The 20,311-nt window shown below is 39.0% G+C and overlaps 1 protein-coding gene across 3 annotated transcripts in view; it reads right to left on the bottom strand.

Moving 5' to 3' along the window:
• TENM1 (teneurin transmembrane protein 1) overlaps positions 1–20,311 on the bottom strand; it is a 560,608-nt gene that overhangs the window by 348,854 nt on the left and 191,443 nt on the right. For all 3 annotated transcript variants that reach the window (XM_039238819.1, XM_039238821.1, XM_039238820.1), the window contains exon 4: positions 1,075–1,315. In XM_039238819.1, coding sequence (XP_039094750.1) covers positions 1,075–1,315 — 241 coding nt within the window. The remainder of the gene's footprint in view (positions 1–1,074; positions 1,316–20,311) is intronic.

Raw genomic sequence — 20,311 nt, 5'->3', positions numbered from 1 at the left:
AGGTGTATAGAAGGCAAGGGGTAGTCCTTGAATTTAAAAGATTAACAAAATTGGGGTGCCTGGGTGGCTTAGTCGGTTAAGCGTCCGACTTTCGCTTAGGTCATGATCTCGCGGTTCGTGGGTTCGAGCCCCGCGTCGGGCTCTGTGCTGACTGCCAGTTCAGAGCCTGGAGCCTGTTTCAGAGTCTGTATCTCCCTCTCTCTCTGACCCTCCCTTGCTCACGCTGTGTGTCTCTCTCTCTCTCTCTCCTAGAAATAAATAAAAGTATTTAAAAAAAGATTAACAAAATAAGATATTTTATTATGTAATGTTTTTCTACGTTAATAGAAAGCTGTGATTTTTTTAAGATGAGTAATTTCGCATTTAATTGCATCTAGTGCTAACGTCTATTATCTACAATGGGGGAGGAGTAGAGATTTAATCCCATGACAAAGATTTGAGGAATGAATCTGAAAACCTAAATATACGAAGTGCTGGAAAAACAGAGACAAACTTTTTGGCCAAAAGACTAAACTTCCCACTAAAGGCAGGATCGAGTTCTTACAAGGACACACGGACCTCTAGTTTATGAAGGTCCTTTTTAAAAACGTTGTTTTAAAATTCCTTGTTTAAAAATCCTTTCTTAAAAACTTTGAAGTCAACTTACTCTTTGAAAGAATCTTACAATAAAATCCAAAGTATCACTGTTCTCCCAACTGTGTTTGGATTTTCCCGTAATGTTGCAATTTCTTGCAACAAGGGACGACTGCTTGACTTTGAGGATGCGATGTTAGTCTAGATAATTGCTTCGTTTCATAGGTTTTTGTGGGCGGTTGCCTGTGGCGTGTTTATGCATCTGTGGTTTCATCTTTCCACGTGAACCTGCTCTGGTCCGTGTCTGTGAGTGTGCCTGAATCCAGATATGTGTGCCTGTGTGAACGTCTCTGCTTACAGAGGGGTCTGCCTCTGTGGCCCACGCCTCTGGGCGTGCATCTGTGTGTTGCTGCAGATGTCTATGGCGACAGGAGTTTTGCACTCCGCGGAATCATACTCTGACAATGTTTAAGTTACTGGGATCAATAATAGCTCAAGTACCTGGTCTCCAATGGTATGTTGCTATTCAAGACCCAGCTGTTATGCAGATGAACAGAATCCTGTGTGCTGGTTGGGGGTGCTGGAGCAGCTGGGCTGGGCTGGCTTCGGGTAGTCATTGATCTCCTCTGCAGAGAGTCGGCCGCAGGGGCTGGTTTCCTGGCACACGTGCACGCATGCGGAGGCGGCGGTGGCGGCGGGAGGGGTCTGAAGGTGAACTGGTTGTGTGGGCTGCTCTGCATGTCTAAAGAAGAGAAAAGAGAAGAACACAAAATAGAGACTTACTCTCCCACTTGGCAGTCAGGGAAGCACAGCTTGTCAGACTTAAGATTTCAGAATAATATAACCTGTAGGGTGGGGGCAGAGTTTTAAGTTCAGTCTATCTGTAAAAATGTCACTTAACTTACAAAAACACGTGCAGCACGGTTCTGAAATGTGAAACATTCACAGTTGTATTTGCATGTAAATTCTTCAGGGCTATAGCAGCTAAAAAGTAAATGAGGCTGCCTCACACAATTTGTCATAGTTTCTGCTACCGAACAAATAAATCATCAACAAGACACTAAGTTACAGAACAGAAGTGAGCCGATTTCCATCAGTTGCAAAAGTCTCACTTTGGAAAATACCAGTGAAAGGCACAAATTTGTTGCAAGAAAAAAATCATCCGACACTTCAAATAAAAGTATCAGGCCACCTTCTGGCTTACCTCGGGAAAGGATGCTAGCCTGCCTACACAGGAGCAAATCCGTGCTTCAGAGGAACAGCTCTTGAGTGTGTAACTCAACTGCATGAAATGCACCTCTCTGCCAGCCCCCAACCAAGAAACAGGGCTGCTTGGAAAAGGCAGGCTAAAAAGAGTTTGTTCAGGCTATTATATAGATTTCCACAGCCTTGCAGAGCTCAGTCCGCCCCCTCCCCCACCTGCCACACCTTTCTAGGAGCTCTGCCATATTAGCAGCAGCTTAGGCAGAAGGGAAACCATTTTTTTGCTGCCTGTTTGTAGCGGGGGCAGCCTGGGACAGGAGTCCTCAGACTTCTGTTGTTGCTGTTGTTTGGTATTTTTCCACTGTTTTCCTGGCAGGCACATGTATAGACAGCGAGTTAGGATTTGGCCCATGAGAAATGCCCCAATTAAACCCCTTTGAAAAGGAATCACTATTGTAGCTGATAGCCACCTCTCTTCCACAGGAGAAACATAATAGATGTCAAGTGATCTCTTGTAACACCAGCACGTTCTGGATAAACTTTGTAGACAGCATGGCTTTGTCCCACCTCCCAAATGACTGAGAGTTGAAAAGCAGAAAAATGCCAGAGGCTTTCCATGCCTAGCAAAGGGCTCAGCTGGTTTGTGCTGAGACTCACTTTGCAGTGGCTGATCACAGGGAGAAAAATAACTTCTTTCCATCCTTCTACCTCAAACTTGAAGTTTGAAGACACTGGCGTGGTTTTCATATTTTAAAATGATACTGGTGCCCCAAGAGCATGACAAATTCGGCTGTGGTTTCTACTATAGATGGCTCTCCCTTTAAATATCCTTGCTGTATGAAAAAGGGACTTGTACAAAAGATAGATAGGGAGGGGAGTAGTGATCATTCATTTTATACAAAATATTCCTTTAGATAGTCAGCTACCCTTGTATATTTAAAAGGAACTAAAATGCTTCATGAATTTTTGAAATCAACCCCATTATTCCAGGTCCAGCCCAAATCCCGTATCCACTAAAAATATCATCACAAGCACTTAACATCTCATTAATTTTTTTAAACCTTTGGGCTCATACTCACAACCATTAACTAGAAGCATGCTTTCCATCTTTGGGACTCAAAGAAGCACTGAATGCTAGAACCCAAAAGACCTTGGAAACCCTTTCAATTTGCAGATGAGAAAATTGACATCTCGAGAACTGCTTGTCCAGGGGCACTTGGCATGGCCCAACCTAGAACCCCCATCTCCGGACTCTCGGACCAGTGCTCCACGCACTATCCTGTGGATGTCTATGATACGAGCTCTCTTCACCTCCTTAAGATTTAGAAACACAGAGTCCTCCCCATCTTCTGGATTTTTCCACTTGCAACATACCACTTTACATTGTGGCTACTTGTTTATATGTCTGCTTCCCTTCTTAGACCCTATCTCCTTCAGCATGGAAAGGAAGGCAGTTTGGTGTAATGGTATGCAGCACAGCATAGCGCAGAGTACAGGATCCGGGAGTATGGCAAACCTGGGTTTGAATTCTGCCTCTGCCGTTTAGAAACATGAACTTCTCATTTGCAAAGTGGAGATAAGAATCCTTTCTCCTAGCAATTAAATTTAATTCATGTCAAATGTGCTTGGACATAGTGTGTCACGGACTGTTTACTGAATGTAGTAGAAGGATTTCAGACTGGAAATCACCACATGGATCACCTAGTTCAGCTCTCCCTCCTCCCTTCCCCATTTTACAGATGAGGAACCCAGGGCTCAGAAAGGTGAAGTGACTTGTTCAAAGTCACTCAACTTGCATGAATTTGCCTGCCTATGTCTGATGATTCCCAGCCCAGTATTCTTCCCATATGCTATTTCAGAAAATAAGTATGACTCTCTTCTTTGACTTTAACGTCTACTATTCTTATCATAGCTTTGTCCCTGAGCTTGCAGTATTACAGTATTCTCTTGTTTTCCCATGTTTTTGTCTTATCTACCAAAATAGACTGCATATTTTTTGGAGCAAGACCGTCATCTACTTTTGTTGCATGTCACATGAGCATGGTGCTAGGTACAGAGTAAGATACCCAAGAACTTTTATTTCATTTCCCCAGTGGGACCTAGAGAACCACCTTCAGTGTCCCCTGGGCTCTTTCATTCTGATGTGGACACTGGGTATCTATTTGATAGTTCACTAAGCAATAGGTTTCCCCTTTGGAGGTCTCAGTGAAATCTCTCCCACAGCCATAAGGAAGGACAAGAATACCCCCCGCCAAGAAGGTACTTAAAATCATGCCCCTCCAAGACATGGAAAGAGCAGCAGAGACACTCCACAGATTTGTCATCTAAATCCATGAACTTAATAATGCAAGGAAGGGAAACAGGGTGGGAATCCAGAGTCAGAAGAAGAAAAGGAATCGATTTTAGGTGTTGGGTCCAGAATACCACCAAAGGACATGTGACATCTATTAGCTTAATCAGTAAGTGTTTGTCTTGGTACAGTTGTTCAAAAGATGGAAAGTCTCTATTCAGTACAGCTGTTCAAAAGAAAGAATCACACATTCTCATCTGGATTTATTGCTTGCTGGATTTCCTCAAAATCTGTGTGACTTCCTTACTATGAAAAATGATTAAAAAAATTCTACCTCATTGAAAAGTACAATCGTGGTATTATTAGAACATATTATACCATTTCTGCTGCAGGTAGAGCTACCTTATATATATTTATTTCAATTATATATGTGTATGTGTGTTGGTTTAGATCTATTTTATTGTGTTATTTTTGTTTCCACATTTTAAATATGCAGAGGTTTCCCTACTTGTTAATATTGTCTTTAAAAGCTTTCACAATATTGGATTACTGCATTGAGTAGAATACATCCAGACCTTAAGCCCTTATGAAATGCAAATGATCTCAGCTTCATTCTTTTTTTTCACCTCAGGAAAAAGATGGGGAATGCACTTGTTCCCTCCCAAATGAAGCAATTTAATCCTTGGGCTCCATGAAATGGGATTTCCCAACATTAAACACTAATGAAAAATACATTAGGGTTCAGTGTCAGGAGCTCTAGAACACTAGTTCCAAGGGGTGAAGAGTCACATGCACTCACTTCCAGATGTATCTGGCAACCATACATTTCATAGCCCGAGAGAGAAGCAAAGGCGGGGGGGGGCGGGGTAGTGATTATGCAAATGTGGACACCCAGACATACTTCTACTGCTTTCCGAAAGTAAATTAAGATTTCAGATGGAAAGGTCTAATTCACATAATATATTTGGGCAGGATCCAGTTTCAGGTTTGAGGTCCTAAAATAATTTGGTAAGAAAATCTCTTGGGGAGGAAAATTCCTCCAAACTGTATATGCAAGGCATTTTAGGCGTGGCAGAACTGTTAACAGAAGCATAAGCCTTCAGAAATGACATTGCCCTTGTCTCCCAATGGTACATGGGAAAAGAAAGTGGTCTGTACAGATTTTTCTTTTTTTGTTAGAGAAACTCCTCACCAGAAATTAGAATATCTCTTCTCAGAAACACTGTGTGGGGCTTATCAAAGAGTTCATTAGGATGTTTTGCCCCCTATGTTTCATCGACACAGTCAATTCGGCTATAAGGCGATGTTTACATTTCTAACATTCAAGGCACTACACACAAGATCATACATTGGAAGAGGGCTCGTGGGGAAGAGGAGTTTGGGGCCCGAGACCTAAAGTCTGTTTGTGAAAGTGGACGTCCGATGGGTTGCAACTCAGGAATCACTGTGGAGTGATGGGAGGAGGGTTGTCTGAGTCCCACAGAAAGCTCTATCCCAGCTGTGGACGGGCAAGGCTCCTAACAACGGGTGAACGAAGATGGCTGGCAGATGCGTGTGTTCTGTATATTCCTACATGGTTCATTCTGCCGGATGCAGTTTTCTGCCTTCCCTGAGTATTTCTAACAGATGGAATCGCACATATGCAGACATGAAATTTGTCTTATGTTCAAATTGTTCTCAAAGATACCAGTAGCCTGTGAACAAATTAATGTTTTCAAAACAAGTGCTGTAGCAGAACTGACTGTACATGGAAAATAATTTTCTGTAAGTGTTAAAAATAAATACTGTCATTAATGTAGTCATGCCAAATGGATCTTTTTTTTCCTGAAAAATGTGACCAAAGTAGACACATGCTTAGCTTTCCCCAGATCTGTGTACTTAACTTATCAAACTTTCTGTACCAATACTAGGACAATTTTTTCCCCAAAGTTAGTATGCAGTGTAGGTGGCCAGAAGGAGCACATATATTCTCAGAGCTGTAGAAAAGGGTCACAGGGAGTCAGAAAACATGTCTGCACTTCCTGGCCTTAAGTCTGTGTTTCATTACTTCATTGGCCAAACAGAAGACAGCTGGACAATACCTTGTCTACAACTCTGGAATCGAAAAATTCCTGAAAACTGACTCTTTTCCCCTAATTTATTTGGTAGTGAAGCCTGATGTAGACAGATATGAAGATGTTTATGGACTTTATTTTATTTAGAGAATTTTCATTCACTTTTAGCTAATAAAATATTGGTAAGTTTTATTAAAGGGTGCTGGCCTACATCCCATCTGGATGTTACATAATATCCAATGTATGCATGGCATTATCTGTGTAAAATTAGAAAAATTTGAAATTTTGGAACAAAAGGACCCCAAAGACTTTTGATGAAGGATTATGGGCCTGTATTAGTATTTAACCACCTCTCTGAACTCTTAGAAGTTAATATTAATTAATGCTTAGGAAGGCCTTGGTACTCTACATGAGCTCAGAACATCAGGGCACCAGGGGTTATTGCCATAACTACTTATGTCAAGTCTCTTGAGGCCAATTAGAAGCCTATGGTTCCTTGGGTTGCTTTTCTGAGCTCGTCTCCCTCCTAGGCAGGAGAGAGAATAAAAGGAAAATGGTTTAAAAGAAAGAGGAGAGGTTTATTATTAATATTAACTATTATGACTAATTCGAAATGTATATTACTACTTTATAGTACTTTACTTGCCACGAGGCGCTTTCACAACCTGGGAGGAGGTGGTTTCTAAATTGGCATGTTATGGCTAATATCCATTACCTTGATAGTGCTCAGTGATCACCAAATTAGTCTTAAGTGTACCTGGCTGTGGACATTTCTGTTCTCAACCGTATAATTATTATTAGAGGCTCAAAGAATATGGAGGTAAGAAAATTGGTTTTCAGAAGAAAACTGAGTCAACAACTATACCTTACCACTTTTCTGGCTCAAATAATGCTGCTTTAATATTAATGTCCCGACAGCCTTTAACACAAGCAGATTCATTAGTCAGATAAACCATTAGATTGAGAATAGAAATAAAGTCTATTAAATAGCTAATGTCTAATAGATACCCGTGTGTACGTATGGGCATGTGTATGGGTGAGACACAGACAACAGGAGAAAGAGGTAGAAGGAGAGAGAAACAGAGAAGAGAATTGGCAATTAAAGCACATGACTGAAGGAGAAGAGTCACGGAAGATCGGGGGAAGCCAACAGTCAGTAATGTTTTCCAGTTTACATGGTTTCAATCTGCTTCTAGGTTACTGCATTATTGTTAAGTATATCCTTTGAAAACTTTGCCTGGTTCTCTTCCCGAGACAGCAAGTAAGAGAGTATGCTCTATGAATTTTTATCAGTTAGGTGGATCTCTGTTACAACCACTGGAAATAAAGGTCAACACTGACACACCTATAATTCCGTGACATGTTTGCACTGAAACTCGCATTTACTCTTCGGTCTCTCCATAAACCGATGCTTATCTTCAAAGGATGTGCTGGTTTACCTCCAGGAAGTTTAAACTTCCCATTTTCTACGTTTCGTTAATCTCTTTCCCTGTCCTATGTGTTCTACAAGGAAAATATTGGGTCAAATATCCACAAGGCAGCCCTCCACCGACCCATTTCTCCCTATCTGTTATAGGGGGATCCAGCTGTGCTGTGCGACGTTGGCTTTTCATAGTGCAATTAGCCAGACTTACGAATAAATAATAGTCAATATTCCTGCCAATAAGAGGCTGGTTTGTTAACTCAATCAACTCCCTAACATGGATTAAGTCTAACAAACTAGGACTTTACAATCAAGAAAAAAAAGGAAGGTCTGTGGCTAAATGCTGTTTGGTTTAAATTATTGAAGTATATGTTCAAACTACCTCATTTTCTTGGTTGTGAAAATACAGGATGGCTACATCTCTGCTTATATGTTTAGAGTTGTCTGGCAATGTTAGAAAAGAAAACAAAAGTGAAGTCACAACACTGGTTACCATTCATTTTTCCAAATAGAATGGTAAAAGAGCTCTACTCTATAGTATGGTTTGGAATTTCAAATGTCAAGTTCTAAATATTAATATATGGTATTAATTAACAATTAAAATGAACGGTTGGCCAAAGCCTTTTTCACTGTGGTCTTGAAGGAAACTCTATTATCCATTATGTACCAGGAAACAAGAAATAGATAATTGCCCTGTTTTATCTTATGCTGACAATGATGCTGTGGCTTCCATTATTAGGCAGTGAAGTATATCAAAAAGAAAATATAAAAAAGTAATGATCCTTAAAAGTTCATATTTACTTTATCCTCAAACTAAAGTCAGATGTAGGTATTTCAATTATTTTCAGTCCCCAAGTTCATTATTTATTTGCAAGTAGGTAATGGAGGGTTATGAATTAATTGACAGTGAATCATTTAATAAATTAGCTAATAACAGATATTCTAGAATTTTACAAAGTTTTTATTTTCAGAGCTTTTTTCTTATTATTAGACTATTACAAATGGTCACCGAGTATTTGTTCAAAAAGCAATGGATGAAAATTATTCTAATGTTATTTATGAAAATGGAGCTCTGTTCGGAGCACAAATCAAGAAAACATTATGACTGTGTCTAAAGCTCAAAGAAAAATATTTTTCATGCTACCATATGTTAAATAATGAGGGCAAGCTATATTAAGAGTAATAAAAAGCAAAAAGTAAAAAACAAAAAAAAAAATCCTACAGGATAAAAACAAAGAATGGAGAACTGGGGAAGTCAGGGAACGTTTTTGCCCCTCCACCCCAAACTGTATTTCAAATAAAGACTGAAGAAAAAGTACCAATTATTAACAGCATCATCTAACCAATAATGTCTGGCTATTTGGTGAGACAGTTCCCCCATACTCTCTAGCTCCTCTCCCCCAGCACAACTTTAGGAACAAAGGGGACCCGTGGACACCCACTGAGGTGGTGGAGAAGAGTTCCAGCTTCTGCACTTGGGGACTGACCAGGTACATAGCCCCCACCTGAGCCAGTGGGAAAAGACAGCACTGTTACCACAGCATTCGTTAAGACCAGAGACCAGACAATTCTCATATTTCACCCATGTTTTGCTCAAGTTCAGCAGTTCTCAGCTACAGGATCCAAACATACCAATGTTTTGCCATCACTCATTACTACAATAGAGGACTAAAATTCACAAATAATGTATTTAAAAAATGACAGACGAGGGTGGATTCAAGGTGATGCCTCTGACAGTGTCATTCTCACCGAGTTTCATTTGGATGTGCTTTCCCGGAAGGGAGACAGAGGGATGGGGTTCAGTTGGTGCTAGCAACAGGTACTACTCTCATTCCATAAACCATTTTAATCACTATATCCACTTGCTTATAAGATTATTATGTCCATACCAAAAAAGAAAGTAGGATGGTGGTGGGTGAGGAGTGGGAACAAAACTCTTGGTATTCTCACAGGAGTGTTTTACACATGTACAGGTTACTCAAACATGTTGGAGCCCAAAAATTGAGAATTGTGATTTTGATGGCTGATGGTAGAACACTACTGGCTGCCATCAACCTTTCTGCCTGCTCTTTGGGTCACTGAGGGCGTCTCCTAAGAGGTATGAACTGGTAAGTGACCGTTGCGTAGGAAGGACAGAGTAAGTTGTATTTCCCATCTTGCAATCAAGCTATGCATCTCCTTGTGTTATGTCAGGATGTAGGTCTGAATCATCTTTATATCTCCCAGACACTTTGCCCATAATTTCAGTCAATACAAGTTAAAATTTTTGTTTATTTGTGGATTTAATTAATTTGAAGAAATACAAAATTTTTGTTTGAATTCGATTAAACTGATTTTTATTACTAAAGCAATTATAACAACTATGATGTGAAAGAATGTTTTGCGACGCCAAATATCTTACTTGATTGAATTCTTCCCATTCCTACCAGTTGTTTTGGCATTATGTGGGCACAGCGTGTAGCTGAAGTTTTCTGTCTGAAATGTTCATTGATTAATTTCCTCATTATTACAAATTTCCATTTTCCTGTTTTTCAACATGTTATTTTAGTGAGATGCTAAATAGAGGTATTTGCTGGAGAGGTGCCAGCATTAAAACATATTGCCAAGCCTGCCTTGTAAACTTTGCTTATGCTAAGCTATGCATATTTAACTCATTTTATTTTTCCTTCAAAATCTGATTCATTCCCTCAATTACATTCCTGCTTATCTCCCTGGACTCCCTCCAATTTAACTAGGTCTTTATGGTTCCCCAAACAAAATGCAAGATTCTGGATGAACATCACCCAGAATACAAAAAAGTTATCTGACAAATTCTTTTGTGATGATGTCTTTTCACATGTAGCCTCAAATTATGTATAGATGGCACTTGAGACTTCATTAACTGGAATATGGCTAATGAAGTCATGAGAAGGCAGCTCAATTAGGAAATAATACTGATATATTGATAGAGATGTGTCTGCTAGTGGATCAAGTAAAATGTCCATCAAAATGGGCAAATTAGTGGAATCTACTAACATAACGTTAGAATAAACTTGGTGAATTCAGACAGGTTCTTCTCCACCCCCATCCCACTGAGATTTAATGTATAGATGCCTTAGGAAAACTAAAAAAAAAAAAATAAGCTCGTCTCAAGGGGAAGAAAGTCAGCCGGCACCAAGTAGGAGAAAAAATGAGAACATATGAGCAGCACTAGGGCAATTTTCCTCTATCTGTACACATAATACAGGGCTTCGAATTTCCTATGTACTCTCACTTATAGGATTTCCATGGGCAAGTCTGGCCATAGCCTACCTACAAGGGCTTTCTAGTAGCAGTCATCAAAAGTCAGCCACAGGTCAAGGCACAGAGAAGAAACTATGAAGAAACTATGAATATATGAGACTGTACTAATAAGTATAAATGGTAATTCAGAAATTAATAAAGTATCTCATAGGTAGTGACTGAGAACTCTTTCCTTTAACAAAGTATCTTGAGCAACTTTAAAGTCATTTCAATAACTTTCTTCAAATGATTCTCAGAGAAAACATTTTGTGTATGACAGAAGAGCTGCTGAGAGGGACAGAGGATTAAACACACATTGCTTATGTGAAGCAGCATGCAAAGAGACCCCTTGCGGTGCTTGAAGTCAGTGAATGAGAGTGCATGGGAGCTCCTTCCTGTGTATTAATACTGGAGGTCTACACCACATCCGATGGAAGAGTGTGATCTGGGTTCGCAGATGGGTGTGACGGCAACCTGGACTTGATTCAAGGCTGCTTTCCCTTTGGTTTACTCACCAACTGCACGTAAGCACTGCAAGGAGACAAATAAAATTAGAAGGCAGGTAGGTGTACGTGGCTCCACTGTGCAGTCCTTGTACTTCACAAAGGCAAGCCTTGACTTGATAGTCAAGGTAGCCCGCACAGAGTGAGATTTCTAACAGAGAGAAAGAACGTAGTACTGTGGGATTGTTGTCTTTGGTTAGCATTTGGAAATAGCTTATGTAAAGCATAATTCTGTTACTCAGTCATATTAGGCAGGCTTACTGTTAAGCTCCCCACTCTCCAAATTCTTGTTATGGCAGCACTAGGGCAATTTTCCTCTATCTGTATACACAATACAGGGCCTAGGGTTTCCCATGTACTCTCACTTAGAGGATTTCCATGGGCAAGTCTGGCCATAGCCTACCTACAGGGCTGTCTAGTAGCAATCATCAAAAGTCAGCTGTAGGTCAAGGCATAGAGATATGTTATTACTGCTTGTAGCTTTTCAAAGAAATGATGGCGAAGCCAAAGTAGAGAAGGAATTAAACGTAATTAGTTACGGAACATCTTGTATTCAGAAGCAGATAACAGAGAGGAGAGTGTCTTGGTTTTATTTCTTATTAAATGTGAAAACTCAAGTACAGTATTTTCTCAACTACTAATCTACTTATTTAGAGGAACTCATCTCTATATGACTTGTTTAAATTAGCCAGTACATTGTGACATTTCCAAATGACACAGTGGTTAAGTCATAGACATTAGGATTAAATCATTCTGGGTTTAAGTCATAGCTCTGCTATTTGCCTTCAGTTTGATATGGAGCAATCAAAGCTTTTCAAGCCTCTGCATCTTTATCTGTAAGTGTCCATCAATGGACGAATGGATCAAGAAGATGTGGTTTATCTATACAATGGAGTACTACATGGCAATGAGAAAGAATGAAATCTGGCCATGTGTAGCAACATGGATGGACCTTGAGGGTGTTATGCTGAGTGAAATAAGTCAGGCAGAAAAGGACAAATATCATATGTTTGCACGTATACGAGGATTGGGAGGAACTTAACGGAGGACCATGAGGGAGAAGAAGGGGAGAAATGGTGGGGGAAAGGGAGAGAGGCAAACCATGAGAGACTCTTGAATGCTGAGAACAAACTGAGGACTCATGGGTGTGGGGGGGGAGGGGTGAGATGGGCATGGAGGAGGGCACTTGGGATGAGCACCGGGTGTTATATGGAAACCAACTTGACAATAAACTATATGTAAAAAAAAAAAAAAAAAAAAAGATTCCCAATAAAATGTTTACCATAATCATTAAAAAAAAAAAAAAAAAGAGAAACCTGTTAGGTACTTGAGACTAAGTATTAAATAAAAGAGAAATTGTCCTCAAAAAAAAAAAATAGGGGTAATGACAAATATCTCCTAATGTTTTTGTAGAATGCAATGAAGTCACGTGTATAAAGCACTTCCTAGAGTGCCTGGCACATAGTAACCACAGATAAATAGTATTAAATGAATGATCAGTTACTGAACCCAGCAAAATCTATAAAATGCAGGTACCATCTAGTAAGTAACCTAAGAGAAAACCTATTTGATTCCAGCATATTTGATTATTTAAAACTTCTCCTTTACAGTTAAAAAACATTTCACAATTTTCACACATTTCTTACTTTCTTCAAAACAGTTCTAAGAAGCTATTACTGAAGTCATGAGTCAATATAAGAACAGTTGACTCCTTTCCTGTTCCACACCAAACACTCTCTATTGATTAGCTTTCTTATTATGCTCTCAGTCCCTTTTACTTCAGATAACAGACTCTATTTCATGATTTTTATTTAAGTGCTCTGAGTGCATTCACTTGCACATCCCCCTATACTAAATGATTTGGGGGTATACATACATTTCTAAAGTACTTATTGCAGTAACACCTTGGGACTTTAACATTAGAGCAAAGGATATGAAGAAAAACCATTTTCATGAATACAACATTAGTGCTTTGTATTTAGGAAGCACCTTTCATCTGCATCTCTCAAAGACCTTCACAAATATTATCTGATGCTTTATTCACTGGGCGAAGCTGCAAGCAAAACTGCCTTTCAAAGAATTCCTCAAAGTATGTAGAACCCCACAAGGGAAGGAGCTGTAGATCACTGGATAAAGTGTCAGGAATATTCAGAGACATTTTAAAATAGTATATACCAAAATACCCCTGAACAAACTATATCCGCTACTTAGAAGTATGGAGCTCCGTAGGTATACGCTTTCATGATAAATAAACACACTCAACTTTGTCATACTGGCACCAGGATCAACATCCACATTATAAGCTAATGGTAACTTGATCAATTATGTGACCACGTATGAACCTAATTTGTGGTAGATGTCTGGCCTTACACTATATACAAATATATTTATTAACGCATTGCATATTGATACTCTACAGTGTATGTAAAGAACACAGACATCAGACCAAGGTTGTATGCTAAGTACTTAGCATATCACCTGGTAGATGTTACAAACTCAGTAGTTACCAATATAATTAGTATTGTAACTGTTATTATGAATTTAGATTAGAAGACAGCTTTCTTGTGCAGAATTCAGTGTTGCTGCTGCTACTACAGTATTCTCCCCCTCAGTCAAGGTGAATACATTCCAAGACCCCCAATGGATGCCTGAAACCATGCGTAGTACTGAACCCTATGTGTATGTACACACACACACACACACACACACACACACACTATGGTTTTTCTATACATACATACCTATGATAAAGGTTAGTTTATAAACTGGACATAGTAAGAGATTAACAATAACTAACAGTAAAATAGAACAATTATAACAATATATTGTAATGAAAATTATGTGAATGTGGTCTCTCTCAAAATACCTTATTGTAGCGTACTCACCCTTCATCGTGTGAGGATATGAGATGATAAAATGCCTATGTGATGAGATGAAGTGAGGTGAATGACAGAGGCCTGTGACGTAGCGTTAGACTACTACTGACCTCCTGACAATACGTCAGAAAGAAGATCATCAGCTTCTGGACCGTGACTGACAGGGATGGCTGAAACTGCAGAAAGTAAAACTGCATAAGGGTGGGAAACTGCTGTAGTTCTTTTTCTATTGCTTATTAAGATATGTACCTGTGAAGTAAGAAGAAAGAAAAAACACATCCCTCTTCTCTTTAGGAAGAGCAGCTCAAAATGGCGAAAGGTATGGCTACTCAGATGTTAAGACTTCTTCCAGCCTTCCGACTGAAATCATTTACACATTTTCTTGCTGTCATAGAGACTGTGGCTAGGGATACGTCATTAAAACACACCATATGAGATCAGGGACTTTTTATATCCAAAAGAAATAGCTGCTATAGAAGAGTTAAAATTATATTGGTGCCACGAAAACAAAACATTAATCTACACACACTCACTGTGAAGATATTACCAGCTTCATTTACTCCTTCTTAGTGTTATTATTCTTGGCTCTCTATACACTGCTACTGTATTTTCTTGCTCACATAATTAGTAGGTTATAAAACTGGACTATTTTTAAAAACTGTTAAGAAAGTATGATTTTGAAAATATTCTGAGGAGATGAATATTTTCTTCATTTTTGAAGAAAACGTGTTGTTTTAGGGTCATATGTTGTGCCCATTTTAGAGATGGAGAAGTGAAGAGCCTAGTCCAAGGCCTTGGGTACTATAGCATTGAACTGACTTAGTTTGCTACAACTCAGCTAGCTGTCTCTCCTGGGATTCAAAACAAACCACACCACTAGTGCTTCTCTCACACTTGGCAGTCATATTTATTGGAAAAAATGAAGATAAAATGCTGTGACTGAATTAGCTATGTAACAACTTAAAACGAAATCCATGTAATGGGTTACTTTATTTGTAAAGCCAATTCAATATGCTTATGCATGCATCATTAAATGCTTCCTTTTAATTCTCAGTAGCAGGTATCCTCATTTAAGCAGTGCTTATATAATTTATGTGATCCTTATTAACAGTCTTTAACTTAGTTGGTATTATCATTTTATCCCAAGTTGATCCTGAAAAATATCAGAAGAGATTGCTTAACGGGCTTTCTTTAAAAAGACAACTGAGTGATTTGTTTACATTATTTTTCTATCTGCACATTAAAACCTAACCATATTTACTAATGAAATACTATAGCTATAAAATACATTCTCATTTTATACAATTTGCATTTATGATGACCATCTATCTACTCACAGAGAATATCAAACTGATTTCAAATAAATGCTATTAACATAAAATGGATTTCCTGAAACTATGAGTCATGGATAAGGGTTTTCCTTTTCTAAATACATGTTAGAGTTAAGACAGTGGATAATGCTGAGGATGGCTAAGGTTATGGTAAGCCAAGTAGCCACTACAAATGTCAATCAGCGAAACAGCTCTAATGGTCGGCTCTATTATACAAATTCATTGTGGAATACTTCATGGATATGCCAAAATCTACAAAAAACTCTAGGGGTATTAGATCTGATTTTTAAGTGGATTAAATAATATTTTATATTTTACAGATTTTTGTAACTTGTTTTGCACAAATTACTATTTTCTTCATAACGTAAACATGCTCATGTAATCTATATAGCACTTCCTTTTGAAAGACCTGAAAATGTAAAAACAAACAAACAAAACCAAACCTCTGTCAGTCTAAACATAGCAACAGAAGTTTGGCCATTTATTTATTTACTGAGAGAGAGAATGAATGGGGGAGGGGAAAAGAGAGGGGAGAGAGAGAGAGACTCCCAAGCAGGCTCCACACTCAGCATGGAGCCCGACACATGGCTCAATCCCAGGACCCTGGGATCATGACCTACTTGTGGATATATATCTAAAATAAATGAAAGATATATAGATCTTGAAGATATATTTGCACATCCATGTTCATGGAAGCATTATTCACAGTAGCCAAAGGTGGAAGGAAATGTCAATGTCCCTTGACGGATAAATTGAAAAGGAAAATGTGGTATTTATATATTATGGAACATTATTCAGCCTTAATAAATAAAAAAAAATCTTGGGGCGCCTGGGTGGCTCAGTTGGTTGAGTGCCAACTTTGGCTCAGGTCATGGTCTCACGGTTCATGGGTTCCAGCCCTACATCGGGCTCTGTGCTGACAGCTAGCTCAGAGCCTGGAGCCTGCTTCGAATTCTGTGTCTCCCTCTCTCTCTGACTCTCCCCTGCTCACGCTGTCTCTCTCAGAAATAAATAAAAAAACATTTAAAAAATTAAAAAAAAAGAAAATCTTATCATATGTTATGACATGGAAGAATCCTGAGGGTATTATACATGAAATAAGCCAGTCACAAAAATACTGTATGGTTCTACTTATACGAGGTATATAATCAAACTCTTCGTAGGCGAATAGTGGTTTCCAGGGGCTGAGGGAGGGGAAACTGGGGAGGTGTTGTTCAAAGACAACAGAGTTTTGGTTTTGCAAGATGAAAATTTTCTAGAGATCTCTTGCACAACAATGTGTATATAGTTAACAATATTCCACTATACACTTGAAAATGGTCACAATGCCAAATTTTATATTATATGTTCTTTTCCAACAATAGAAAAGTCATGCCATTTCTTCATGAATTGAATATTTATTTTACCTCAGTCATATGGTGATTAATAGTGTGATAATGGGGGTGAGTGATATCACAGTGAGGCCAAATCCAAGTATTATGAAGAGGGCGGGCAAATGATAATAGATGATAACAAGATTATCATTGTGAATCTTGCTGGTAGCGAAAGTATTGTGATGTTCTTGGTCACTTATGCTTTAATGGGTAAAAAATAGTTTTAATGCACTGAACTCTGTAAATATACAGCTTATTCATTAATTTATATATTGAAAAGAGAAAAGTGATTGCATTTGGAAATCTCGGGCTTTATCACATGATGATAAAACAAAAAAATGTATTTACTACTCACCAAACTCTGGAGGTAATAAAATGATAAATAGCCAACTGTCTTTATCAGATCAGTCTGCCATAACAAAGTGCCACAGACTGAGTGGCTTAAGCAACAAAAAGCTGGTTTTCTCACAGTTCTGGAGGCTAGAAGCCCCCTTGAAGGCGCTGGCACTGTCCGTTTCTGGGGAAGGTGTTCTTCCTCACTTGCACCTGTCCGGCCTCTCACTGCGTCCTCACAGGGCAGGGAGGAGGTGCAGGAGAAAGCTCTCTGTGTCTCTTCTCATAGGGAATTAATCCCAACAGGACAGTTCTGTCCTATGGCCTCATCAAAACCTAACAGTCTCCCAAAGGCCCGTCTCCAAATGCCATCACACTGGGGATTAGGGCATCAGTATATGAATTTGGGGGGGGGGGAGACATAATTCAGCACATGGCACCAACAAATTCTGCAACTGCTCTGGATAATGTATGAACACTAAATAAATGTTTTCTAAGACTCATGTTTTAAAAACTGATTTATTTGCTACCATATCTTACATTCCACATTATTAAGTACTTTCCAACATACAGGTGATTTTAAACTTTTTTCTCATGATACTTTACATACCACACTAAATGGCACAATTTATGAACTAGCATTCCTTTAACAATTATTTTGCTCATTTGGAATTAAAATATCTAAACACTGATATAATTAATCTAGACCAGGATCCAGTCTTAAACATTCTGAGTATGTGGTTTTCTACTGTATTTAATTACTCTTGGCTCTGTGGACAGAGAGGTGCAAATATCATTCCGCTTATATATCATTCCCATTATAAGATGTCATCAGTTATTGTGATTATACAGTTGCTAGTGCAATCCAAAAGCACATTTAAATTTAAGACAAGGAAAATGAAGCAGAGAAAATCCATGCTATCGGCCCAAGATCACATGGTCGAGCAGGGCTAGTGCTTGTGATGAGGATGCCTTTAGTTCATGTCATCATCACTTCCCACCCGTATACCAAATGGTCAGCCTCACATGTTTCTGAAAATAAACTGTAGTGTGGACTAAGAAGAGCAAAAAATACACTTGTATGCATTCTTTTTATTGACTAACCTCATGGCAAAGATTGCAGATGTCAACCTGCCATTCAACCCTCTCTCCCCTTTCCCCAACCTGTGTATTAACCTGAGAAATCACAAGAAACAGTAGCGGTCATCAGAGAAGGTCATACAAATGACAAGGGGATCGGGTAAGCACACCCATGTAAACCAAACTGAATGAGCAGGAAACAGTGAATAGTGTCAGAGTTTAAAAAAAGAGAGAGAGAACATGGGGTGCAAGTGTCTCAGTCTGTTGAGCATCCAACTCTTGGTTTCAAATCATGTCACGATCTCACTGTTCGTGAGATCAAGCACCGCATCAGGCTCTGGGCTGATGGAGCCTGCTTGGGATTCTCTCTTTCTCCCTCCTTCCTTGCCCCTCCCCCCACTTATTCTCTCTTGCACATGTCCTTTCTCTTTCTCAAAATAAATAAATAAACATTAAAAAAGAGAGAGAGTGAACAGACTAGTCTATAAAGTTTGATAGAGAAGTTGATGATACACAGGTAAGGGAAATGGCCCAATTAAAAGAGATCAGTTTTTTTGGCGGCTTAGTGAATGATATGTGGAAATGGTAAGGGGTAGAAGCAAACAACTGGAATAGTAGATGGAACAGAAAACAATAGACATGCTAATTCTAATTTAATACCTTCCCAACCTCAAAATGGTTATGTCATTCTCTAAACAAGCATTTATGGATTACTTCTTTTTAAGAGAGAGAGAGAGTGCAGAAGCAGAAGAGAGGATGAGAGGGAGAGGGGAAGAGGAGGAAAGGGGGAGAGGGAGGGGGAGAGGGGGAGAGAGAGAGAGAGGGAGGGAGGGAGAGAGGGGGAGAGAGAGAGAGAATCTCAAGTAGGCTCCACGCTGAGTGCAGAGTTGGATGCAGGGCTTGATCCCATGACCGTGGGATCATGACCTGAGCAGAAATCAAGATTCAGACTCTCAACTGACTAATAATTCACCCAGGCATCCCTAGCCTACTTATTAAGTTTTTGGTATGTTTTGTACCCGAGAATGGTAAAAGTAAATGTCACTGCTCTCAAAAGCTCACACTGGGGTGGCCTGGGGGCCAGGGCATGGGGGCCAGACATGTATATAATTAAAATGTATTACATGACCCTAGTTTTAGTCACATTTTTCGGGTGTCAAATCCATTCATTTTAAGAAACATTCTCTTATTTTAGCAAATTATTTTCCACTGTGACTCTATTACAGTGTTTTACACTGAACTAGCAGTATCTTGTTTTCCCACCTTGTACATATTCTTAATCAAAGATTCTGGAAAGAAGTTCAATAAAAGAAAATTACATGCTAAATCTTCAGGTTGCATGAAAAAGCTTAATTTCATTATCATGCAAACACACACACACCATGCAAACACACACACACACACACACACACACACACACACACGCCTTCCAAAATCTTGGAGTCAATTGGAAAAAATAATGAGACATGGAGTTGTCTCTCTAGAAGGCTGACTGCCATTCTCAGTAAAGGGGCCACTACTAACTGCCACATCATTAATCTACAAATAACCATTCCACAGATATTCTAGGTTTCATGTGAAGACATGTCTTTCTAGAGCCATTTGTGTGTGTGCTTTACAAGATGATCACTGCTAGCAGTAGTTGAATTAGGTATCTCTAATGAAAGAGATATCTCTTGGGCTTGGAATTAGCTTGGAACATTCTTGGATGTGGCCTTCTCTTTCTGGAGGGCATTCAAAAGAAGCAAGAAGATACCTTTTTATCCTGGATCAGACTGAGGTTTTGTTGAATCTTACTGTAATTATGTCACTTTGGATTAGTTAGCCTCTATTTCCTGCAGAATTAGTAAGAAAAAAAAAAGATTTTTGCTGGCATATCTTGACTATTTAACACATAACTGTTATTTGCAGAGTTTGGTTAAGCTTTGACCCAACATTTATCAAGGAATTTATGTTTTAAGCCCTTACTCATGTTACTTTATCAAAGGCAATCAAATTTTATCAGTGATTC

Source organism: Hyaena hyaena, unplaced genomic scaffold (genome assembly GCF_003009895.1).
Source record: "Hyaena hyaena isolate Hyena2069 unplaced genomic scaffold, ASM300989v1 scaffold_147, whole genome shotgun sequence".
NCBI lineage: Eukaryota > Metazoa > Chordata > Mammalia > Carnivora > Hyaenidae > Hyaena > Hyaena hyaena.
The sequence above is the reverse complement of the archived record's forward strand: the minus strand, read 5'-3'. Positions and strand labels throughout refer to the sequence as shown.